Source organism: Peromyscus californicus, unplaced genomic scaffold (genome assembly GCF_007827085.1).
Source record: "Peromyscus californicus insignis strain IS unplaced genomic scaffold, ASM782708v3 Scaffold_8__1_contigs__length_139910024, whole genome shotgun sequence".
NCBI lineage: Eukaryota > Metazoa > Chordata > Mammalia > Rodentia > Cricetidae > Peromyscus > Peromyscus californicus.
Genome location: NW_026294606.1, coordinates 359,043 through 386,672, shown reverse-complemented (window position 1 = coordinate 386,672; position 27,630 = coordinate 359,043). Strand labels below are relative to the sequence as shown.

General features: G+C 36.7%; 1 protein-coding gene across 1 annotated transcript in view; it reads right to left on the bottom strand.

The window, feature by feature from the left end:
• Positions 1-27,630, bottom strand: part of LOC128103696 (contactin-associated protein-like 3) — a 168,893-nt gene that overhangs the window by 86,230 nt on the left and 55,033 nt on the right. The window contains 4 exon segments of the mRNA XM_052728274.1: positions 5,450-5,596; positions 8,030-8,214; positions 8,849-9,052; positions 20,548-20,695. Coding sequence (XP_052584234.1) covers positions 5,450-5,596; positions 8,030-8,214; positions 8,849-9,052; positions 20,548-20,695 — 684 coding nt within the window.

Below are 27,630 nucleotides of genomic sequence, written 5' to 3'. Positions count from 1 at the left end.
CTGTTAGGCTTGAGGCTCCAATGGTGAACATGACATCTCCTCACTCTTAGACCAGCTTTCTGAGCAGCATTTGTTCTTCTCTAAGTTGCATTCCTGATAGTCTGCTTTATACCAGCTCCACTTGTCACCAGTGAAAGAGCTGATTACATCTTTAGAACACACTTATTTGAAATTTCTATGGGTTACATTTTTTAGTGTTTGGAAAGATTCTGATGACTTGCATGTGCACTTCCTAGGATCTTCCTGGGGTCTCTGCTTTCTTCTACACAATTCCTATCAATCACATGCTAATTCTCATAAGTAGCTTTTTTAGCATCTTGTAATATCTAGCAAGGACCACATTATTGTTTTTCTTCTGTATTTGCTTTTGGTTTTAATTTTAGGTGGTATAAAGGATACTATTTTGGTATTAGTTCATACTATGAATTTCAGTTCCAGAGTGAAAAACTACAGCATCTCTGATTGTAAGTGGGATTGTCTTTGGATTGTTTCTACTAATGCACTAAATATTACTTTAGAGAAAAAGCTTTACTAATGAAAGATAGATAAGCTAGAGTTTGAATAGTGGTTCAAACCCTGCTGAACAGTTGAGTCACCAGCAGACTACTAAAATCTACAATCAAACCAATTAAATCCTAATTTCTAGGGGTGGATTTAGGTCATGGTTTTACTAATTTTCTGTTTCTTCAAGATAAAGGCAAGGTTAAGAACATTAATCCAAAATTTTTAAGCTTTTAAAGACAGAATTATATTTAAAAAATCTGTCCTAATGTACTTCAGAGACTAACATAACTGAATTTTCACATTAAAATATTGTTTAATGTATATTATAATTATAATAATTGTACATATACATAACTATAAGAAAATTCATTCTTAGTTTTCTTTTCTTTAATCCAGCTGTGGGCTAGTGAGATGACTCAGTGGTTAAAGGCACTTACCAACAAGCCTAGTTACCTGAGTTCAATTCCTGGGACATACACAATGGGAGGAGAAAATCAATTCCTTCAATTTGTATACACATACACACACACACACACACACACATACACACACACATAGAGTAAATATAGTATATTTTAAAATTCTGTTATGAAAAAACTTATTGTAATAAAACATTTGCTATAATGAATTAAATATGAAGAGGTTAAAAGAAAGAGGTACTTCTCCATGGTATAAATTTAATCATTTGACTGCTAATTTAGTCTTAATTTAGCTGTAGACATCTTGACTGTATGGATTGAGTTTGAAATGACTGCAGCCATCTTGAGATATAATAGTTATGATATGGCCAGAGTAATTCTGAATAACTCCCAGCAAGCTATATACACACAAAACCAATACAGTAGTACACACAGCTGTATATAGAGCTGTCCAGACCAACACTGTTGTTCACAACGTGCCTGTTTCTTTGATACTAGATCAAGATTAATGAAGTGTGTCCTGACTGGGATGAGATCACTCTGTCCTAACCAGTATATGCTCCTCTCCTTCTGCCTCAATTTTCAGGACTCACTTGGTTATATGATCCTCTCATTCTGACTCAACTTTCAAGACACACTTGGTCTTATTCTTGCCCATAACCATGTTTCTGTGAGCATGTCCCCCAGTAAATTGCACCCTGTCAAATCCAGGATCTGTCTACTTATTTTTGTTTGACTTCACAGTACCATGGATCTGATTCTCATTTACTGGGTCTGAATAGTTATGGACCAGCCAGTCTCATTGTTCAGATGGTTAGTTCTCTGCTACAACAAAAAAGGGAAACTTGCCTTGGATAAATGATCATTCATCGAATAAGTCAATTCTGGCAACTTATTTTGCCAAACTGCAAAATGTTTTCCTTTTAAATGTTGAAGCAATTATCTTTCCATTCTAATAATTAGTACATAAAATGGGATAGTTCTCAGACTAGAGTTCTTATATCTAACATTTATAGTCTCCTGTGCAATTTGGAAGGAATTTTCTTTTTGTTTGTTTTCATGTAAAACTCATACCTCTCTATACAGTGTATTTGGTAAATCACTTTTTTTCTCAGTGATATTTAGGACTGAAGAGATGTTAAGACAATTGTAGTTCTTCTGATTGTCTATAATAATAATACTATCAATAAATCTATAAAAAATTTAGAATAATAGAACATTTTTGTAGAAATGGTGTTTATTTTCCTTGTTTCTTTACTCAGCCCATTTCCCTTGGTGAAAATATTTTTGCATAGTCCAGAGGTGTTAAGAATTATTCTTTTCACCAAGGATTGGAAAATAAAAGATGGCTTTAGGTTTAGCAAGTGTTGCATAAGGCATCTTGACGTGGATGCCCATTGGCCAAATATTTTTTTGTATGTAGACAGTTTCTGAGAACGGCACTTCTGGGGAAGCCGGCTGTACTAACTTGCTGTCCTTTCTCCCTCCATTTAGGAAAAACTTTTATTTCAGTTTCTCCTGGACAGAAACTTTGGGTAGAGGAGGGATCCATTTATCTGTTCCTCTGTCTGTTTGTCCGTCCATCTGTCTGTCTGTCTGTCTATCTAATCTATCATCTATCTATCTATCTATCTATCTATCTATCTATCTATCTATCATCTATCTATCTATCTATCTATCATCTATCTATCTATCTATCTATCTATCTATCTATCTATCTATCTATCTATCATCTATCTATCTACCTACCTATCTATCTATCATCAGTCTACCATCTATCATTTTTATGTGTGCAGATATATCTGTGTTGTTGTGCATATGGAGGCCAGAGGTCACCACTGCCTTCTTTAACTTTCTCCACCATATCTTTTAAGATATGGTCTCTTACTAAATCAAGAACTCACCAATTTGGCTAGACTGGTCTGGTTATTAAGCCCCTACCTCCCTAACTCTGGGTAGCAGATAAACACTATTATGCCCACCTTTTCACATGAATGTTAAGGATCAAATTTGGGTTCTCATGATTCTGTGGCAAATATTTTACCAATTGAGCCATCTACAAGCCTTTTTATTTACTTTTTATTTTTATTTATTTACTTATTTTAGTTATTTAGTTGTGTGTCTATATGTGGACATGCATGTGCTGTGGTAGTATTTCTGTAGAAGTCAGAGAACAACCTGCAGGAGTTAGTTCTTTCCTACCACGTGGGAGGCAGGTCTCAAACTCAGGTCCTCATGCTTGTGTAGCAAGTGTCTTTATAAGCTAAGCCATCTTTCCAGCCCTTCAGTAATCTTGCCCCATGTATCTGCTGTCTGTAGAGCATTCTTTCACTGCTTTGCTATTCACTTATTTCCACTAACACAGATCCTTTCATGCACCTCAGTGGTGTCTGTCATTGGATTACCTCAGCATGGTGCTGTTCATAGTTTCAGACTTGTCTGTTTATCATTTTTCCCATTTTCCTTAGAAGTTTCATGGACTCTATGTTTTTCCCAACACTTTTCATACACCCAAGTGATGTATTTATTCTGTGGCCTGTTAACATATAGCCAGAGATATCTTCAGATTTGGTTCCGAAACCCATGTACCAACTCATGGTAGCATGTAACACGAAATAAAACACTTAAAAATAGTGTGACTCTAATATTTGCTGACACTAAGCAAGAGCCTGACCTACAATTCAAAACTCAGATTTTTTTTTCTTTCTTTTTTTGATTTTTCAAGACAGGGTTTCTCTGGGTAGCTTTGCGCCTTTCCTGGAACTCACTCTGTAACTCAGGCTGGCCTCGAACTCACAGGGATCCACCTGCCTCTGCCTCCCGAGTGCTGGTATTAAAGGAGTGCGCCACCACTGCCCGGCAAAACTCAGATATTTTTAAACTTTAAAAAATGTAAAGAAATTTATTAACTTAGTATGTGGAAGTATTTCCAGTGGATTAAGGAATAGGCCATTAGGGATTTTTATTGAAAAATAATTGGGTTCCTGAGAATAATAATATCCCAAACTCAGGAGACATGTGAATTCAGATCCATGCAAAAATAGGATGTTATTTTAATTAATATTAAAATGAAATAATGGAGCCCCATGAAGTAGATTTGCTCCTAATTATTTTTCATACACCTATTTTCTCTTTCTCTGTTTAAAGATTCATTTTATTAAGTTATGTGTAATATCTGTGTCTATGTGTATGGTTGTGCAAATGAGAGCAGGTGCCTGTGGAAGCAAGAGGCATTTATCCTTTGGTGCTAAAGTTTCAGGTGGCTATAAGCCACTCAACATGGATGCTAGGGATCAAACTTGGGTCTTCTGAAAGAGCAGTATGTGATATTAACAACTGAATAGTTATCCAATCCCATTTTCTAATTTTTATGCATGATAAAATTATTACATTATGTGGCAGCTTTTTAAAAATTAGCTTAATTTAAAAAAATGTATTAGATAGAGATATAAAAAAATCAGTCTTCCTGAGTTGGCTGCTTTTATGTCAACTTGGCACAAGACAGACTCATCTGAGAGAAGGGAGCCTCAGCTGAGGAAATGCCTCTATGAGATTTGGCTGCAGCAAACTGTGTAGGCCATTTTTTAAATTAGTGATTGATGTGGGAGAGCCCAGTAAATTGTGGGTGGGGCCATCCTTTTGCTGGCAGTCCTGGATTCTGTAAGAAATCAGGCTGAGCAAGCCACATGGAACAAGTCAGCAAGCAGCACCCCTCCATGGCCTCTGCATCAGCTCCTGCCTCCAGGTTTCCGTCCTACTTGAATTCCTGTCCTAACTTTCTTTGATGATCAACAGTGATACAGAAGTGTAAACCAAATAAACCCTTTCCTCCCCAACTTGCTTTTTGGTCATGCTGTTTCATTGCAGGCAATAAAATTTCTGATTAAAACACTCTTTCTTTCTTTCTTTCTTTCTTTCTTTTTCTTTCTTTCTTTCTTTCTTTCTTTCTTTCTTTCTTTCTTTCTTTCTCTCTCTCTCTCTCTCTCTCTCTCTCCCTCTCTCTCTCTCTCTCTCTCTTTCTTTCTTATTCCTTCCTCCCCTCTCTCCCTCCCTCCCTTTCTCTCTCCCTCCCTTCCTCCCTCCCTCCCTTTCCTCCTTCCTTCCTCCCTCCCTCCCTCCCTCCCTCCCTTCTTTTTCTCTCTGTCTGTCTGTCTCTCTCTACTGTACATGTGTGTATGGATGCACTCGCCCAGAGTACATGTGGATACCAGAAATCAGTTAGAATTTCTTTCTGGATCACTTTTGTGAGACAGAGTCTATGACTGAACCTGGACATAGGCCATTTTGACTAGCCTCGTGGACAATGAGCCCCTAGGATCTACCTGTCCCCTACCCTGGTGCTAGGATTATAGGCATATGCCACCACACTCAACTTTTATCTGGGTTCTTGGAAACTTAACTCTCTTCCTCATGCTTGCATAGCAATACCCTACACATTTCGCCATCTTCCCAGCTAGGAACTTTTCTTAGGCACAAAAATTGGTAATAATTCCTTTTCTCTTTCTTTCCCTTTTAAGATCTCTTACCTTAATTAGGATTTGTGGCTCATGTTTCTTGGCTAATTTAATAATATTCACTCCGTTATAATAAATATTTTCTAAACATCCATGAAAATTTTTATGTGGGAATGTCAGGGAATGCCTTTCAGGTATCAGAATTGCTCCAAAGCTGATCTTAGAAAGAAAAACAAAAATAAATAACATTGTTTATGATTTTGTGATGATTTATTTAACCCATTTTTGATCAACGGTTGTTACACTAATTGCCATAAATCTATTTGTCACACTGTAGATTTTCATGTTTGCCCATTTTATACAAAGTATCCTGTAGCTGAAGTTTTCCTGTGTCCTGCCTGGCCTGCGGTCAGGACAAATCTCTCTCACCCACCAGTTCTGTACCCTCTCAGACCCAAATAAACACACAGAGGCTTATATTAATTGAAACTGTTTGGCCTAATGGCTCAGGTTTCTTGCTAGCTAGATCTTACATCTTAAATTAACCCATTTCAGGGTGGGTGGTGGTGGCACACGCCTTTAATCCCAGCACTTGGGAGGCAGAGGCAGGCAGATCTCTGTGAGTTCAAGGTCAGCCTGGGCTACAGAGTGAGTTCCAGGAAAGGAGCAAAGCTACACAGAGAAACCCTGTCTCGAAAAACCAAAAAAAATTAAATAAATAAAATAAGTAAAAAAATAAAAATAATAAATTAACCTATTTCTATAAAGCTATACCTTGCCACATGGCTTGTGGCTTACCAGTATCTTTACATCTCGCTTCTCCTGGTGGCAGCTGGAAATGTCTCCTGACTCAGCCTTCCTGTTCTCAGAATTCTCTCTCTTTGTCTCGCCTATACTTCCTGCCTGGCTCCTAGCCAATCAGCACTTTATTTATTAACCAATCAGAGAAACACATTCACAGCATACAGAATGATATCCACAGCACTTCCCCTTTTCTTTTTTTTTTAAAGCAAGGTTTTAACTTTAACATAGTAAGATTACATATAACAAAACAATTATCAACAAGAATTACAGTTACGGTATCCTATTATCATGACTTGTTTTGACAGCCTAATTTCTGATTACTTTTGCATGTAAATTTAAAGGAAGTGACCATTTTTCACCTAAGAAATACTTGGGGCTTGGTGAACTTAATGGTCACTTTCATATCACTTAGCTAGACCACAGTGCCATTAGAGCAGCCATAGACAATGTGGTTTTTTTTTAATTAAAATTTTTTTTATATGTGTGGATGTTTCACCTGCATGTATGCTTATGCACTAAGTGCATGCCTAGTGTTCCCAGAAGCCAGAAGAGGGCATTGGATCTTCTGGAACAAGAGTTGCAGACAGTTGTGAGCTGCCTTGAGGGTTCTGGGAATCCAACTCAGGTCTTCTGGATGAGCAACAAATGCTTTTAACCCTTGAGTCATCTTTCCAGACCCCTGGTGTTTTGTTTTTTTTAGAACTCACATGTGTTCCAATAGAACTTCTTAAACAATCCAGCCTAAGTAATTATTTTTTTTTTCCGAGACAGGGTTTCTCTGTGTAGCTTTGGAGCCTATCCTGGAAATCACTCTGTAGACCAGGCTAGCCTTGAATTCACAGAGGTCAGTCTGCCTCTGCCTCCCAAGTGCTGGGATTAAAGGAGTGCGCCACCACCACCAGGCTAACCAAGGTTATTTTAAATCAATATTTTTACTGTTGTTGTTTTGTAATAGGGCCTCTCTAATATAACCCTGACTGTCCTGTAACTCACTAGGTAGACTGGGCTGGCTTTGAACTTGCAGAGATATGCCAGCCTCTGCCTCCCGAGGGCTGTGATTAAAGACTGCAATACCTCACCCTGCTTTAATCAATAATCTTGAAAATGTAAGATTTGGTCTGAGGTAAAATACCAGTTACTGCACTGAGGACTATCTTCACAGGGAAGTGGAGGCAATCAAACTGTCATATGCTATAGGACTGGGTGTTCTGAAGATGTTACATGGCAAACCATTTATGCCTCATAGATTTCATAGCTTTCCTTGTGTGTTATAATCCTTTCAACACTGTCTTGTGAGGAACTGGAAAGATAAATTTTATTTAGCAGTGTTATTTAGATACATGTTGGAAAAAATGTACAAAAAGCTAAACCATTTAAAAAGCTAAGAGATTGTTTAAGGGTAGGCATTTGACTCTGCTATTATGTCATAAATCTATTGATGTACATGTGATTAAGTCCTTAGAGTGATCCTAGGTAATGTTAAGTTCCTTGTGACTACACCAACATAAAAAAGACCCATAGGAATTTGTTCATAGTGAAACAAGAAGTGATATTTTTATGAATGATGAAATTTAAAAGAAATATATTTAATAATGTTTTTTTCTGCCTTACAATATCTTCATTTGTAAAAAAATTTTGAATCCTAATGTAATAACCTATTATTTCCTCTCATGGGGAAGAGAGTCTATAATAATAAGTTATAATGAATACATAGTTTAGTGTTACCTGGACATGTCTAATACTATGTTATCAGTCACTGTAGGTCTAGATTACTACAAATTGGTATTTCTGTATAAGAGTCATCTTTCCAGATTATAATTCCAATTAAATTATACGGTGTCTAGCAACCTCAAAATTAAGATCCAAGTAACTGGATTCCTTGTTCACAAGGACATGATGAATGTGTTTGTCCAAGGTGAAGTTCACATGTGCATTGAAGAACTAAATGAGCACAGAGTGCCAGTGCCAGTCATCCAGAAGGCTGCCTAGGGTGAAGTTCATGTTAGCGTTAATGGGGGGCAGGTTCCCATTGCCTTAAAAAAGGAAAAAAAAAATGAGTTAGTTCTTTAAAAAAAAATCACACTTCCCTTTGAAAAATCAGAGCTTTAATTTATATCCATTCTTTCTTCCCAAACAAGGACAATCTGACTTTCTTTTCATCTTGAATATAAAATCTTTACATGTATTTTTATTTAATTTTAATTATGTGCATGCATCTGCATCTGTGTGGGGGTATGTATATATGTGAGTGTTTTGGAGACCAGAAGAGGGAGCTGGATCCCCTGGAATTAAAGGCAGTTGTGAGCTGCTTGATGTGGGTTCTGGAAACCCTATTTATTTTACTTTTCATGGCACTTACCTTTATCTTGTGAGCAGTTTCTTTGCTGAAACCTTATTACTAAGACTATCTGAGGGTTTATGTACATCTTATATTGAAGATACATATATGTTACATGCATTTATTAGCAGTTCTATTAAACTTGCATTTACATTTTCCCATGACGTTTCTACTTTGTATTCATTATTCTAGAGTAATTATAGTAGTGTTTCCTTTAAATCTCAAAGGCATTTGAATGATAAATTATATGGTTCCTTTACTTAGATGAAAAGATCAAGTACCAACAGATGTATTTTTAGCTAAACAGATTAATTACAAATAATTTTTACCTGAACTAAGATAAAAGACAAGCTTTCCTTTGATTAATTCCAAAACAATTCGATTCCCATGTTGTCCTTCTCCATGGAATATAATCCCACTGTTCTGTATGGCTTTAAATTTAAAGGAAATAACATCTCTTATTGGTCTTGTGGCTCCTTTATCAAATTTGTAGAGCAGAGAACTTTGTCCATCAAAATGAACCACCTCAGATTCTAGGAAAGAGGATGCTGATAAACAGTAATATATAAACATGATAAACATTAAAATATGTGGCATTATATATCATAGCACACACACACACACACACACACACACCACACACACACACACACACACACACACACACACACACACACACACATACACACACACACTGGTCCTATCTCTCTGGAGAACCTTGATCAATAAGGGCAGATAATTTCCTGATATTGTGATCACTCGTTACTTTGTTGAGAACACACTTCAATAGCACTATTTTGGATCTTCCTGCTACAGCTTGTCAGAACTGTAATTTTGACATTTCTTTTGGAAATTTAACTATAAAGGTCAAAACATTGCAGTTTTTCAAAAAACAAGTGTGTTTTAGAAATAATAGCAAAGAATATCATGAGAATCAGTTGAAAATTGAACAGTGGACATAGAAAGAAACTAATTTTACCCAGAAAAATCTACTATTGTTTTCAAAACTAAAAAAAGGAGAGAAAAAAGTAATTTTCTTTGGAAAAATATATTTGTTCAGTAAATAAAGGTGCACAAAACACAATAAAATATAAAGCTACTTGGAGCTGGAGTCAAGTCTACATGATATACTATGTATTCTAAGGATTTAATCAATATATCACTTAAAAGAAGTATTATATAGTTATCATTTCATCCAAAATATGCAAAATAAATGTAATCAATCATGCCACTCATTTATTTTATGTAAAAATTTAGAAATCAGAATTTCTCACATTGGTTAGTATACTTTTGACAAATTAGCATATCAAGCACATAATGAATACATCTCACTGTACATGTAAACTAAGCAATTACTCCTTGTTATATAGTTAATTTTGCATGGATAGTTAAGAAGCAAAATTCTTGTCAAATTCAAATAACATTATCTCTGGTTATGAGGCGAAAATAAGCCAAAGGAAACTCTGAAACAACTGAGCAAAGATTTTCACATCTTAGTAACCTTCTTATCCCTGTTTTGCTTTGTCTTCGAAAGTGTTATTTAGAGGATTTATTTTATTTTTTAAGTTGAGAAACAAAAAGTTTCATCCCTGGAAATGCCTTGCCTGGGTCATTTAATTTGTGTTACTTTCACCATGACTACTATTCCTTTGCAACATTGTAATATTTTCTAAGACATGATAAGGATGCTCTTGAATATTATTCTTCAGGCAAAATAGATTGGAAAAAAACAAACCCCCAAAACCTTATCAGGGAAAGTCTTGGAGCAATGACCTTGAAATTTGTTCTCTAGGTAATAACTGGGTTTCTGATTGTTATTGCAAATGCTTATATCTCAAAATTTAACCATGTGCTCTTAGCTCATTATGTGTATGCTACTAAAAATAAATTAACAAAAACCTCAAACTTAACAGAAAATATACTCAACTCTAATCGGTGAAGTAAGCACATGATAAAATGAAGCTGAACAAAAATCATGTTGGGATAGAGAAAAATTTAACTTAGCAGCAATTAATTTTTACATCTTCTCTCAAATACGATTGTCCTACCCAATGAGCAAGCTTTGACGTCTAAGGATAAGAAGTCATCTAGGAGTGAATCCTTTCCTCACTTACCCATCAGAGTCATATTTTTAGAAGTTTGAAACCCTTGTAAGTGCAAAGAAAAGTGTTTATGGCCATAATCAATTACAAACACATATAAATAACCCACCATAGTATATTTTTGTATTAAAGCACTAAAATAATACTACTTAGTAATATATTTCTTACAATATTTTACCAGAAACATTTAGGAAATAATTCTTTGTATTAAATCAATTATAAATTAATAAATGGAGAAAGCTACTGGAAAATGAAAGGTACTTATGGTTTCACTATGAATTCAAAGTTCCTAAAAACTTCAGAATACAGGACATGCCACCCCAAATGAATGGAGAAAAATTAGCTCTTAGTTTGAAGTATGAAGGTATGGTCTCATTTTACATGAACTTAGACTATATTTACTAGCATGATTAATTGAGGACATAGCTTTGACTACTGAACCTGTACTATTACTTAACAGCATGACTCTCCTTACATTTTAGTGCATCACTATGAGATCAAGGATTTTGAGAACATAACATATCAACCTGAATAGATGACTCAATGCAGTAAACATGACTATGCTAGTATAAGTACCTGAGTTTGGATCTCAGATTTCATGCAAAAAGCTAGGTGTGGCAGCACATGCCTGCAATCCTAGCACTAGGGAGGCAGACAAAAGAGTCCCTGAGGCTTGTTGGCTACACAGTCTAGCTGAATCAGTGAGTTCCTGACTCAGTAATAAACAGTGACAAAAAATAAGGAAGAGAGGGGATTGAGGAAGACCTGGTCTCCACATGCCACATACATACATATGCATGCTCTGTCTCTGTCTCTGTCTCTGTCTCTGTCTCTGTCTCTCTCTGTCTCTCTGTCTCTCTGTCTCTCTCTCTCTCTCTCTCTCTCTCTCTCTCTCACACACACACACACACACAGATACAATGATAAAAATTCATTTTTGAGCTCTGTAAGAGATCAGTTTTCACGTCTCATGATTACACCTGACTTAACTAATTAATCTGATTAATGAGGCTGAGATTCACAAGTGTCTGCACTTACATGGCTCTTTCCTTGCTGGCCATCATCTACCCAGGCTTTCTCCAATCAACTCTTATTGACCTAGATCTTATTCAGAAGTATGTCTATCTCATTTTTTTCATGTTATAGGACAGAGAGTTTGGAGATGATATTCGAAGGTTATTGGTGCAATTATTATACCACTGAACGCCTCTCAAAGAATATCAAAAAAGAGCTAGTGACAGATATGTTTAAAGGTTCTCAAATATTAATTCCTATAACATAAAGAACTGTGTCACAGATAGAAATCATATGTTTAGGAGGAACTGTATCAGAAGTAATCTTACTCAAGTCCTCTTCTATCTTTATTCAAGCAGTAAATAGTCACCAAACACTCACCATGCATGTGCTGAGTGGAAGGCCAAAACACAGAAGGCAATGTATGAGAAACTCACTATAGAAAGTAGGACTGAGATTCTAGAATATGACTTTGCTGCACTTATGGTGTGACACTTGTAAATAAGCATTTGGTTTAAGAGTGCATAAGTAAAGGGGCTCCATCTCTCAGCCTCTTGAAAAAAATGAACTTTTTGAAAAGTCAACGTAGAAACAATTTACTTCCTTGAGTTGTTATTTTCTGTACTTTCTTAGCAGAAGCAGCTTAATGTAGGCTAATGGATGTCTTAAACTCTGTTATCTAGAAAGAGAGTGATGGACAGATTCAGTATATATTTAAAAGGTTAGACCAGGCATGAGTCAATCGGTTGTGAGATAGAATACAATGATATTTTAGAAAAGATAGGAGAATAGTATTTTTCCTTTGGGCATTGACTCTAACTAAGTATTCACAGGTCAAGGAGAAGAGTTGCTCAGTGGAGGGTGAGCCAGGGTGGAACTCCTCAAATCTGAATTGAGAATAGGGATTCAGAAGTGTGGGCAGAGTATAAGTGCCATTGAAAACTTGTGGACATAGATGGAAAGCTGAGTGAGATAGGAAACAAGATAAAAGGCCGAGAACAAATGTATGGATAAATGATAACTTTCATAGAATGTCGTGAATGAAGTACACAAAAGTACCTGGAAACTAGAATACATTGGTGTTAGAAGGATCTCTTAGCCATGCTCACCCTGTTTTGTTGTACAGGTGGAGAGCTACAATTCTGGTTGCTACCCCAAGCCAACCCAAATCTGAAAATGGAAGTCCAGAAAATGCTTCTGCTAAGCCAAGATTCTATAAAAATGTAATGCACAAAGGGAGCAAGAATGTTGGTGAACATACTAATATTAATGGAATGTAAGAAAGTAGATAAAATAAAACTGCAAAAAGACATTGCCACTAAATAATAATAAGCAAAAACAGGACAGTGGAGACACCACTAAAATACATACAAAAAATCATTCTTGTTAACACAAACCATAAGGTTTATACTGTTAAAAATAAAATTAATGTGTTTGAACAATAATTGTAAGAAAATAAAGGAAATTTAGAGACTCTTTCTACAGTAAGTACTTTGAGTTGACTGGTATTGGTAAAACATTACTCAGTAGTGGTAATATATGATTTATTTGCATTTTAAGATTTTTTTCCAGTAGTTACTTATACTCCACAGCTTGTTAGCTTGCAGAAGCTAACAGTGCCTATAAATTCCATAACAGCTTCACACAGTCAATTGGCCCTTCTTAGGTTCAGGTACATAGCTTTGATCCCTCTGGTATTGGCCTTGAGCCCAAGGAATGGGAGAAATAGCTTCTTATGAAGGAAAAGCCCCTTCAAAGAGCATGCTCTGCTTTGAAGTCAGGAAACCTGAAGTTGTTTCAGAGTAAGAGGAACACAAACTAATTTCATAGCATCAAAGAGAAATTCTAAATATCAGACGTCATAGCTACAGCAACAGTGGACACAATTAAAGATAAAAGATAATGCTGTTATGAAAAAAATGGCCAATGGGAGAAAGAAAAAAGAAGTTGATGGTAAAACAGCACCATTATATTTACTACTCCATAGAAATATTAGCAGTAGAAACAGAAAGAATTAGGAACTTAATGGGATTATATAGGGGTTTAGTAATAAAATAGAGATATAAAATACTTTATGGATGGGAAGTTATTAATATGCCTCAGAAAATTAACATCTTACAAGATGGAAGCAATGATGACCAGGGAATGGGAACAATCACAGGTTAATAGTGTGACAAGGAAGTGCAACCTACTACATCCTAAAAAGTCTAAGATATTTCTATTCAGTCTAATCTTTGGTTCTTCTGTAGTTCTATGCTTTCATATTTCATCCTTTTTAAAAACCTTTTAGTCTATTTCATATTTACTTTTATTCATTTATTTTCAAGACAGGGTCTCATGTTGCTGAAAGCTACAGGAAAATTTAATGAAATTCAGCTTCTATCACAAAAACTACTACTTGGAAAACTCAAGGACTTCTCCAAACATCAATCAAGCCATGGCTTAAGAAGTCTTGGTGATATTTTAGCATATATATATATGCTAAAATATATATAATAATATATTATATATATTTATAATAATATAAATATATATAATTATATATATATAATTAGTTGGTTCCTAAAATGATTTTCTTGTGTGATTCCAATAACTCCTAACAGTGTATTTATTTAAAATGCCTATCAAGTATCCAAGGCCAAACGAAACAACACCTGTCTCCTAGGTCAGGCGGATAGCTTTATTTATTGTGCAATTTAGGGTGAGACACTCCTTTCTTATACAACCTTACCAATAGACCCCTAACTTCTTACCTAACCATTTCTAGGAATGTAGACTGAGCACATAGATCCCCTTTTTGATATACTAACCAGTCATTAGCACTCAGTTGACCTCTTTTACCACTCCCATTTTGGGTTGTAAAAGAAAGCCTGACATCACTGCCTGAGGAAAATTCTTACCTACCTTTATGACCCCATAAGAATTCAAGCCTGGTGACCTTGCTAGGCCAGAGGATTGCCATTGCTTGGGTTTATAACTGGATTCCAGAGAGACTTGGGGAGAACAGAGAGAATAAGGAGTCAGAGAGGAGGAGAGAGAGAGGAAAAAAGAGAATGGAAGAACTAAATGGGTAAGAGCTGGATAGGAACAGACAAAATGGGAAGAACTAGATTGAGAGGAATGGACTAGATGGGAAGAACTGGATTGAAGGGCTAAAAGAGAGTACTAGAGGAACAAGATGGAAGATGGGGAAGAACAAGATGAGAAAGAACAAGATGAGAAAGAAAGAGATGGGAGAGGAGCTAAGATGGGAAGGAACTAGATGGATGAGAATCTAGATGGGGCAGAACTAAGATGAAAGAATTAAGATAGAACTTAGAAGGGACAAAAAATAAAGGTAGAGAGAAATCAGGCAAGAAAGGAGTTAGGCATGAGAGCAGAATAGAAGCTGTGTAGAGAGAGTATTGACACAGAATAATAAAGTGTATGGACTAAGGAGTTTCGTGTACATAGATTCATTTCTTTTCATCAAAGATTAAATTATCAGCTGGTTGTAGATTCTTTCTGGACTATCAAGGGGCCTGACCCCCCTAGTCCCTGATACCACATAGCTCAGGTTGACTTCAAACTACTATGTAGCTGAGAATGGCATTAAACTTCTGATCTTTTCTGCTTCCACCTCCCAAGTGATGGCATTATATGCATGGGACACCATGTCCAGCTTATCTTGTACTAGAGAAAGAACACAGAGACTTGTCTATGTTAGGCAAGCACTCTACCAGTTAAGTTACATCTACAACTTGGACTCATAGGAACTCACAAAGGCTGAACTGACAACCAGGGGGCCTGCATGGGATTAACGTAGGCCCTCTGCATATATGTGACAATTGTATAGCTTGGTCTTCTTGTGGGATTCCTAGTAGTGGAAGCAGGGGATGACTCTGACTCTTTTCTGGGCTTTTGGGACCCTTTTCTTCATAATGGGCTGCTTTGCCCAGTCTTAATACAAGGTGAGGTACTTAGTCTTACTATAACTTGATATGACATGTTTTGTTGATATCCTTGGGAGGCCTGTCCTTTTCCAGAAGAAGGAGTGGATGGGGTCTTTGGAGCCCAGCTCTCACCTTTTCAAGAGTTCTGATGAGGGGGAGAGAGGGATAAGAAAATATTATACAGAAAGATAGCGAAGAGGAGAAAGACAGAAACACAGGATAGCTTCAGGAGGACCTGGGTCAATATCCAATGGCCTTTTCTGTTTATTTAAAAGGGCTTTTAATAACAATGCCAAGGGATGGGGCAAAAGACTTCCCCCTTGCTAGACCAAGCACACCGCACAGCCAAGTGTAGACCCTTCCAAACACCTGGTAATAATGCCAGTGGTCAAATCATCCCCTTATGCAGCCCTGCTGGGTAATGCAAGCTAAGATACTTGGACCCTGAGTAAGTTCTCACTAGGAAACCTCTGTGGATCTCCACAGCTCCCCCTTCTTAATATTTTAAAGGGCCCCTCAGACCCCTCAAATAGACTGTGCCTATCTTAGGTCATCTTCTTCTTCACTAATCAGCCTTACCTGCTGCAGAGATACACTTTCCATCAAGTGTACTCTGTCTTAGGTTGGCAGCTCACAAGAAGGATTTATCTGGCTCTGACTACCAGCCTCTGGCAGGGGAAAGTACAGAGCTTAACTCTCTGTAGCTCTGACTCAGGTCGCTACTATGAGCTTGTAAGTAGCTGGAACAACCACAGCAATACTCCTGCTCCATAGGGCTACCACATCTCCCAGTAAAGGAATAGAGGATGACCAAGATCAAATGTCTTTTTTGAATGGGTCTAAGATGTATATAGCAGCCCCAGCTGCACCAAGCCCTTTTATAAATCAATAAACTCTTGATGCAACTGCATCAAACCTAACAACTCCCTTAGCTTCACCAAACAATGGTTCATCAATATCAACAGGTTAACATAATTCTAGCATGAATATTACTATACATTTTTACAATTCTTACAAACTTACATCCAAAAGTAGAACTCTCAATAGGACTATTTACACTTTATAAACTTTAGCAAACATCTAAAAGCGATGTCTTAACAGTACTATTTACATTTTCTTCTAACAAGACAGTGGGTACATGAATCATGAGTCACAACAGTTAAAATTGTAGGTGAAATCAAAATCAGAAATCAAAAATTTCTGAAGTTTGAAGTTCAAAGTCAGTTCCGATACCTGTAAAATTCCCCTGAAAGTTTGAAATCAGAGCCTGACTCATCAATGGCTCTGGAGTCTTTGTATAGTGGTCCTTTTACCAAAACTTGTTGTAGTACAACAACCCAGTCCAAACAAGTCTCTGCATTTTTCAGTAGACTTCCTTAGGAGAGCTGTTCTAGGGTGAAGGTGAAATTACCATACTGAGCTGCTGTAAAACCCATTGAAAAGCTTTCTGCTCAGCTAGTAAAAATCAGGAAACTATCTCTTAAAGGAGAAATGTATTGGTTTGCCTCTAGCAACCAGAAGCAGTGTGGCTCTGTACTCTGTTTCATTCCAGCTTGTACAGTCTCAATAATTGGAACATATACTCTCATGATATCCTGGGCATCTTGCTGCTCAAATACTGGGAATATTTGAAATCCTTCATCTCCTCCCCTCTGGTAGCTGCTTCTCTAATACTGCCTTGAAGGGGAGACACAGGACCAGCAGCAAGGGTTTGCCATGCTCCAGGAGGTTTTTTTCGCCAGGGCAATTATGGGTAACTTTTCCATTCTGATAGACGACCCACTGGGTGAGTCTAATTCCATTACTATAGAAGGAAGATGAGTACCCTTCTGAGAAGGAAAGACCCAAAGAGCCTCAAACTTTTGAGAAAGAGAAATTACTAAGTCTCTTAAGCCCTTCAGTTCTCTCTTGTCTCATCCTAAGATTTCTGTACCTTAAATTCAGCTTCATGGCCAAGAGGGGACTGTCCCTGATTGAATGATTTTGTAAAAGCATCCCCATCTAGCAGCAGCTCTGGCGGAGTGGAGGGTTTTGTTTTGCCTATGTCCACCTCAGGGAAAATTCCCCCTCTGCCACTCAGGACTCAGATCCAAAATGTCCCAAATTAGTGTCCACAGGCCAAAAGCTTCCACTGGGATCCTTTCTGGCCCATGCTCCTCACAATATTGTTGTATTTTGACTCTGATTCTACCCCATGAGTCTGTGTCCAGAGTTTCATAATCAGAAAACCAAGAACACAGCTCCTCTACAAAACCTAAAAAACTCTGTACTTATTGCTGTTCTACCTTAACTCCACTAGTTTTCAAACTCTCTACAAGTGAATATACAAACAACTGTCTACTATTTCCCTGCCCCATAGTGGATTTTCTTTCTCAGACATAAGCCCACAGTGGCTGCTCATTCCTGGATGCTGTTTTCTGTGCAAAAGGTCCAGCACTAGGGAAATTATACTCTTACCCCAAGTTTCTTCCTACACAATATCCCTACACCTAAACCCTATATTTTTACATAACTTAGTAGATAGAAATTGAGAGAAAGAGAAGAGAGAAACCTAGACATAGAGAGATACTTGTCTCTCTAACTTTTACTACTTGCTTCAGCTTAATTTTTAGCCACTCTGCTCTATCTATATACAGTTTTACTCCTGAAGAATAGAATACCACTGTCTAACCTTAATTCATAACCTGACATGTCCTACTGCTTCCACGGTGCCCCCTTCTCTCCCTTACTTATCCCAAGTCCCAAGTTCTGGTGCCATCTGTGGGAGGCCAGCTCCCATCTTTTCAAGGTTTCTTATGATAAAGAGAGAGAGACAAGAAAATATTAGATAGAAAAATAGTGAAGAGGAGAAAGACAAAAGCACAGGATAGCTTCAGGAGGACCTGGGTCAATACTCAATTGCCTTTTCCATTTATTCAAAATGGCTTTTTATAACAATGCCAGGGGATGGGGCAAAAGACCTCCCCCTTGCTAGATCAAAGCACACCGCACAGCCAAGTGTAGACCCTTCCAAATACCTGGTAATCATGCCAGTGGTCAAGTAATCCCCTTAAGTAGTCCTGCTGGGTAAAGCAAGTTCATATTCTTGGACCCTGAGTAAGTTCTCACTAGGAAACCTCTGTGGGTCTCCACAGGGGGAGTGGGGATGTCAGGGGAAGATGGGGGAGAGAGGAGAGAGAATAAACTATGGTAAGGATGTAAAAATAAATAAATAAATAAATAAGTAAATATTTTAAAAAACACCAAAAAGTGAATTAAACATGGAGAAAGATTACTTACATTGGGTAAGGAATGGATGGGAGTTATTTGCAAATCAATGTCCCCCTTGAACAAAGGAAGTCTGGATATTTCACTGGGGAATTCTGTACATGTTCATATAGGAAAGTACTTTAAGAATAGGCACACTCCTGAGCATGCTCAGTTTACAGTCATATTTCAAGCATAAAAGATGGCATTCACAATCCTAGGTATGCTTAGCTCAAGGTTATATAACAAATATTTAAAAGTTAAAATGGTGGACAAGAAAACTTGTGGATATGCTCAACTTGCATTGTAAAAATGATGAACAGAGGGCTGGAGAGATGGCTCAGCCATTAATGGCTAGTCTCACAACCCCTCCCCCCAATAAAAAAATAATGATGAATTGAAAACCTTTGGGCCTGTTCAGAAAAGTCATAAGATGGTATACAGGAATATTTCTGGATGTGCTTATCTAGTCTATATAATGTCAGATGAGAATACCTCTTAACATGCTGAGCTTTTGCAGAAAAGGATAGTGGACAGGAATGCCTATGGGTAGGCTTAGATTTTTCTCCCCCAAACCATAACATTTTCAAATATTTTAAGATGCACAAGCATCTCACTAACATCATTCGGTGGTAGAAAACCAACTCTATGCAGTTGTATTCATAAGGTTATCAATGTCTATGTGCATATTTTAAATTTTGTTTCATCTTAACATTTTAAAACATGCTGATGATGTGTAGAAATAGTACAACTGATTTTGGGATCACCACATGACAACTGAACAATTAGTCATGTCTGTTTCACTGCTTGATTTTTTTGTTTGTGATATATTCATGTCTCTGATATTCTTTTTATTTTGATTACAGTTAATAAATGATAAAAGAAGCTGGCACAGAAATATAAATTCCCATTATATGAATATCAAAGGATGTTACAGTGTGCTGTGGATCTAAAGGCTTCACAGTGACACTGATAGAAAAAAATAGAATTAGTACTGTGACATGATGTTGTAAATTCTGTATGCAAGAAATTAGTCTCCAAACATTATCCATGAAGCCAGAAAACTATCCATGGAAGCCTCAGGTCAGTTTCATCTGTTATTGGTTAGAATTCAGTTCGCCTCATTGAACGTCTACAGTGTTGCAAGTATTTTATCAAACTATGTGAATTTAAAGACAAATGAATTTTGTTGTCTACCTCTAAATTCAGTGTGTGTGTGTGTGTGTGTGTGTGTGTGTGTGTGTTCTATATATGTGTTCATGTGGGTGTTTCCATGCATACTGGTCAACTCCAAGTGTCTTCCTTTATTGTCTACCACCTCATTTACTGAGGTGGATTCTCTGCACTAAACTTGTAGGTTATCTGTTGGCTAGACTGTCTGGTCAGTGTGTGCCAGAGATCCAACTGTGTCTGTTCCCTATCTCTGGTACTAGGTTCACAAACATGCGCTGTCACATCTGACTCTTTATGTGATACTATGGCTCTGAACTCAAGCCCTCGTTCTTGCATATCAAACACTGCCTATTGAGTTATCTCCTCAGCATCTCTAAATTCTACTATGAAAAATAATTAAAGACTGTATTGTCATAAGGAGCTGATAATTGAAGTCTTTTTATGAAACCCAGTTTTAATCATACAACTATTAAAAAGATTAAAGTAAGTAATTTTTAACTGACACATTTTACAGCATTTCATGCAGATGTTTATTTTACATGAGGAATACATATCACTTACTATAAGAACACCCATATATTTCTATCCACATCCCAATCCTGCCCTTGGGATTCCAGGCTAAGGGGAGGAAGCGCAGGAACCTGGTGTGGAAGGGAGGCTGGAGTCTGTATTGCACCACACTGTCTGCATTTGTGTTTCCTGGAAATCCCTGGAAGAAAATGGAGGAAGGGTCAATATATCTGCAAGATACCAGTTTCATATTGCCACTGTTCATATCAATATGTGCAAAAGACTACCTTCTTTTCAAGTAACTCTGCAAATGTTTAATAAAGATATGACAACCTTTCCTTGGTCAGTCAATTAGCTACTATTGTGTAAATATTCTTTTTGTACAAGATATTCTAAATATCAGTGCCATTAAAATGTTTATAAACATGGTGACAACCATCAGGCTTGCTCTTCTAAAGATTTCATTTCACACATCTCTCCCCACTATCTCCAAGCAGTAAAGTTGTTCTTAGAAAACTACATCATTGGGGTAATAAAGCACCACAGTAATTAATGCCCAATGATCTGCCTTAAGAATACCAGAATCTGGCATTAGAGAGCCTGAAGGGACCTAAGGCATTATTCTAGTCCCACTTCCATAAGTTATAGATGAGATGCTACTTTCTAAGGAAGGAAAACTATTGTATGGAGGCAGGATAGGTATCATATAGGTCAGATAAGATTAGATGACATCCAAGGTTTTATTATAATCACAGAATCCATTGTGTATTATCATCCTGAATCCACTTCACACAAAACATAAGTCAAGTGCAGGATATTGCTGACAAGGTTACTGAAGCTTTCTATGGGCCAGTTTTCAGTGAGCTTCTGCAAGGAACACACCACCATTATCTCTATCCAGGTCAGCCAGGAGTGCTTTTGCCCATTCTTGCTGACTGAGTACTACGAAAGATCAGAGTGAAAAGAAAGAAGAATGCTTGTAAATATTTTCTACCCTCATATTCAGGGGTGTATGTGTGTGTGTGTGTGTGTATGTGTGTGTGTGTGTGTGTGTGTGTGTGTGTGTGTGTAAAGCTATGGAGTTTGGATCTGGTTAGTATATACTATCATGTATATGTGGAAACATCATACTGAACACATTAATATGCACAGTGAATATATGGTGATACAGAAAAAAAAATAATGTGGGAGCAAAGGAAAGCCCAGTGCTCCTTAACTCTTAAATTTATTTCAGATCACAATGACTAATACAATAAATAAGGTAAAAGTTCTGCTTATAAGCATTTAAGTAAAGGCAGAAAAATCAACACTAAACACTCAGCCTGTTCCTTACATAGATTTTCTGTTGTGTTTCCCCCCCAAATTCCCTTTACCTGAGCTTTCTAGAAATTATGACTTACATATGAAAAAAGTTCATGGGTAGATGGATATAAGGGGTTCATTATAGAGCAAGTTTTCAATTAGTGAAGACTTAAATCAGAGTATGAAAAGTTATATATACAACTAAGGCTATATTAGAATGGCAAAGACTTTTAATTAAGTTGAAAGAGTGTAGTATCTGATACTCTCTTGTACTACAATGACTTTTTGCCTGGCACATGCAGTCAAAAATAAGTTACCATAAATATGTTCAATGAAACACTTACTTCAGTCAACAATTAAAAATTTTATCTGCTTTTGTGTTTTGGAACATGATGTCAGACTCACAAACAAGCAAAAAGTCAATGAAGATCGATCTGCTTGCTCCCTGACCACAGGTAAGATTCCCTCTGTATAAATATATGAGTCTAAAAGTAGAAATTGACTTAGAAAATGTGGTCTATATCCATCTCAGTATCTATTTTAGACTTAGTAATAAATTGGTCCTTTATGTCTAATTAATACCAGTGTAGAGGTACTTAATGATTATACTCTTGTGTAAGATGAATTGCTAAACAGTCTTATTAATAAAAAACCTGGAGCCAGATATTAGGGTAAAAACTGAGATCAGAGAAGCAGAAAGATGCTAACTACATGCTTACTGCTAGGAAATCCTCAGCCAAAAAGAGAGCTACTTCTTGTATACTCACACCTATATCCTTTCTGTGCCCTGCCATCTTACTTCCTCTCTCCACCCAGCTACATCACTTCCTCTTTCTGCCCACCTCTATCACTTCCTGTCTGTCTGTACAGATCTCCAGACCTCTATGGTTAACTAGTGCTGGGAATTAAAGGTGTGAGTATACAGGAAGTAGCTCTCTTTTTGGCTGAGGATTTCCTGGTGATAAGAATGCAACTGGCTTCTTTCTGATTCTCTGATTTCTCAGTTTTCACCCCAATATCTGGTTCCGGGTTTTTTTTTTTTATTAATAAGAGCATTTATCAATTTGTCTTACACTCTTGTTCAACTAAAATGTAATCTTCACCTATATCAACATCAGGATTTAATAATTAACAATTGCTATATTAGATTTCAGGTGAAATACTTTGCATTTCAAGAGAAAGTTAGAAACACATCCACCCCAAGAAGGAGAGAACCAATTTTTGAGGATTGCCCTCTAATCTCCACAAAAGGAGCATGGCACACATGCACCTACATTCACTGCCCCCAACAACATCCACAATAATAAATGGGTAAATAAATAAAAAATTAAAAAGAAATACATCCAACCCAGACCATTCAACTGGGCATACTAGGATTCTCTGAGTATAAGAAGTTGTACCCTAGCACTGTTTCTTCAGACTTGGTAGCTTTTTCTGTTGCTCTCTACTGCAAACAGGTGCTTCCCAATCCATAAAATTCATTTAGTAAAATCTAACTATAAAGGTTAGAATGAATATTAATAGGGATGCTTATAAATCTGCCTGCACCTGCCTGTGCAGGGGGAATGTGCTCAGGCTAAATGGCTGCTGTGGTATAGGCAGAGGCTGGTAATGTCCAGTATTGTGGTTTGAATATTAAATGTCCCCTGTAGGCTCATGTGTTTGAACGCTTAGTCTCCAGTTGGTGGTACTGTTTGGGAATTTTATAGAACCTTTAAGAGGGAGAGCCTTGCTAGAGGAAGTGGGTCACTAAAGGAGGATTTGAGGTTTTATGTCCTACTTCCTGTTCTCTCTACTTTTTGAATGTGAATGGAATATTACCAGGTGGCTTCCTGCTCCTGCTCCTGCTCCTATGCTTTCTCCATATGTTGCCTTGGCTCTTCCTACCCCACCTATATCTCTCTTACTACAGATAAAGGAATGAACCCCTAGAAATGCAAGATAGAATAAATACTTCCTTCCTTAAACATTTTTGCTGTGGATATCTGTATGCTGTGAATGTGTTGCTCTGATTGGAAAGAAATAAAGTGCTGATTGGCTAGTAGCCAGGCAGGAAGTATAGGTGGCACAAAGAGAGAGGAGAATTCTGGGAAGTAGGAGGCTGAGTCAGGAGACACTGCCAGCCACCTCCACCATGAGAAGTAAGATGTAAAGTTTTGGTAAGCCACGAGCCATGTGGCAACTTATAGATTAATAAAAATGGGTTAATTTAAGATATAAGAACTAGATACAAGAAGCCTGCCATGGTCATACAGTTTAAAAGTAATATAAGTCTCTGTGTGTTTAATATAAGTCTTTGTGACTGAGTGGCTATGGGCCCAGGAGGGACTGGAGATAACTCCAGCTATTTTTCCCAAGTATTTGCTCAAAAGTGAATAATACATCTGGTTACTACTGTTGGTTCATCCCTGGGGTGGGATCTGAATCCCACCAATTACATCCAGCTAAACCATGGACATCAGCTTTTGTGGGCATTTTGTCTCCAACATCAGAATTCAAACAACTAAAATAAATTTTGTCAGTAGCTGACCAGTTTTTAAACTTTTTGATACATATAGCATACACATAATTTTTTTTTCAAGGAAACATACAGAAACAGAGGTTTTTATTGTCTTTATACAGAAAATATTATTTTTTCTCAAGTTCATTTTAAAATACAAACAGCAAAATATGATTGATATGATTATAGCATCATATAGCAAAGGGATTTATTTACTTATTTTTAATAGAACTAAAATAGATTGATTAGTATTTGTGATGGTGGCTTTGTCAACTTGACACAATTTAGAATCACCTGGGAAGGGACTCTCAATGGAGAATTGTCTAGATCAGGTTGGCCTGTGGGCATGCCTGTGAGAAATTTTCTTTGTTGGTTTAACTGAGGTGGAAACACCCACCTTGAATGCAGGCAGCACTTTTTCATGGGTTGGTTCCTAGACTGAATAAAAAGGAGAGAGCAAGCTGAGATAGGCATGCATGCATTAATCAGTGCTCACTGGTCTTGACTGTGGGTGTAATGTGACTGGCAGCTTGAAGTTTTTGCAGCCTTGACTTCCTCATAATCATGACTTGTAACCTGGAATTGTGAGCCAAAAAGCCCTTTCTCCAAGTTGCTTTTGTCAGAGCATTTTTAAAAAATAAATCACATGAAGGGAAAACAAAACAAAGACAATATTTAAGGAACTTTAGACAGACAAAAACTAGTACGGATAGATAATATAAACTATTTCTTAAAATTCAGAGATCAGAATACAAAATCAGACATTTACTATATATGATTAAAATACATTCAAGGAGATAAGATATAGGTCAATATATAGAGCTTGCCTAGCATGAATACAGCCTAGATTTGATCCCAGAACCATAAGATAAATAAATAGAACATGCATGCACATATATTTAAATTCTTGAGTATACATATGTATAAGTAATAAAGCTTTATTTTGTATAGTAATTAATTCATTTGAGTTTTGAAGGCCCACATTTCAGTATAATTGGATACTATTTTTATTTAATGACATATAAGTTTACTAGGATGTGCTTTGAAAAGAGAGAATCTATGCTAGTATTTACTGAGATGGCATTTAGGACTTATTAATAAAATAACCCTATAATAAAATTACTTTAAAAAGTAATGTAGTCTTCTATTAATGAAAGTCAGAGTTTATTTTGAGAATTTATATGACTAACTCTTTCTATAAATTTATGGAAAGAATTTTAGATATAAAGACCTTTTCCTGCTTTGTTTTGTCATATCAGAAACAAAGGCTACAGAAAAATGGGGTTAAGCATATTCTGTGGAATTGCAGGTTTCAGCAATTTTTAAAAAGCTAATTCTTCATTTAGAGACAAACAGAAGACAGGATACTTAAAAGTGGAAGTTTAGGAGTCGTCTTTAGAATCTATAGTTCTTCAAATTCTTTTCTGTCCTTCCTTTGACAAGTGACCTTTTGGGATTCAAAATCATTTTTTATAAAATAGAAAAATAACAACTACCTGAAAATAAGCCAGCTAATGTACATAATAAATCTGTATTATTACAAAAACTTTCTTCATAACATTTGCTACTATGTGTCAGTACGTGCATGTGTATGTATCCATGTGTGTGAGTGAGTGTGTGTGTGTGTGTGTGTGTGTGTGTGTGTGTGTGTGTGTATACATGAGAGTGTGTTACTGCTGTGGGATGGTCTGTATGTCAAATTGCTCTAATTGGTCAATAAATAAAACACTGATTGGCCAGTGGCTAGGCAGGAAGTATAGGCGGGACTAACAGAGAGGAGAAAAGAAAGAACAGGAAGGCGGAGAGACACTGCCAGCCGCCACCATGACAAGCAGCATGTGAAGATGCTGGTAAGCCACAAGCCACGTGGCAAGGTATAGATTTATGGAAATGGATTAATTTAAGCTATAAGAATAGTTAGCAAGAAGCCTGCCACAGTCATACAGTTTGTAAGCATTATAAGTCTCTGTGTTTACTTGGTTGGGTCTGAGCGGCTGTGGGACTGGCAGGTGAGAGAGATTTGTCCTGACTGTGGGCCAGGCAGGAAAACTCTAGCTACATGTTACTCTTATTGAAAGGTAAAAGGTTCTTTAGGTTTGATGTCCTTAGGCTGAGGACATCACAACTGAGTTTTATCCAGAGATGAAGGTGAGCATTTTTAGATGACGTGACTGTCACCTAGAGCTCGTTCCTAATGTATAAGTGGCAGTTACAGAAATTTGTTGCCTAAGGTCCACACACACTCTGTAAATATGTTTCTAAATAACTTAGAGATTAATTAAATTCTTGAGAAATTTCTAAGCTCTCAATCTAATTTGTTTTTCATGGTCACATTGATCACATCTAAACTCTCAGGCAGGGTGGACTCTGAAGCTCATTTTCTACTGCATAAAAAAGTTAAATTCATCAATATTTTTATTATTTAATGTTGGATAGGTAGGCAGGTATCAGTTTTAAGTACAAAAACTTGCTCTGTGAATGCAATATTCATGAAAAGTTGCTTTAAGAACCCTCTTGCAGACTTGTTATGTTGAAACATTTCTACATGGATTTTTTAACAGAGAGGCATGGAATGTGCTTCAGTGGGAGACCATGCTCAAGGCTTGTCTCAGTCTCTATCACCTCAACATTCTCCCCATCAAATCTTTACTGTAAATTAGTTACAGAAATGAATCCCAATGCTTTCTAGTATAAATATTAAGTCATATATCACTACTAAGCAATTTCAGTGGGTGCTCGTGAGGAAGTTGGAAAACTTGTATCAAAGATTCAGTTCTGCAACCATTTTAGTTTTATTAATAATTTTTGAAGCATTTAATTAGTGAATGTTAGTGTTTCAAACTGTCATGGCATGTTACATGGCAGGACCATGTCTGGATAAGAAAGTGCCCTGTTGTCTGCAAGGATAATTACATTCCTTAAATTGCCTGGTTAGGCTGATGTTGGTTGTAAGTTTGCAGTGTTAGCTACTTTATGAGTAACATGAGGGTTACAAAAACTGTTTTGCCAAGTTTATACCTGGCTGAAAGATGTTTCTGAAGTTCTAAGGAGCTACACAAATGAAAGATATAATTAAGTTTTCCTCATACAATGCACTAACAAGAAAACTATTTGATTAAGAAATTTTTACGTACAAGTATTATTTGGAAAAAAGTGTATTGATGATAAATATAGTACATTAGTAATTCAATTGTTCTGTGTATGCCCTGAGAACATTTTATGAAACAATTAAATGTTTTTAACAGGTGATTAAAAGTAAGTATATTTATCACTTTAATATGAATAGATAATTATATTTATATAAAAGTTAACCAATATAAAGCTAAATGAAA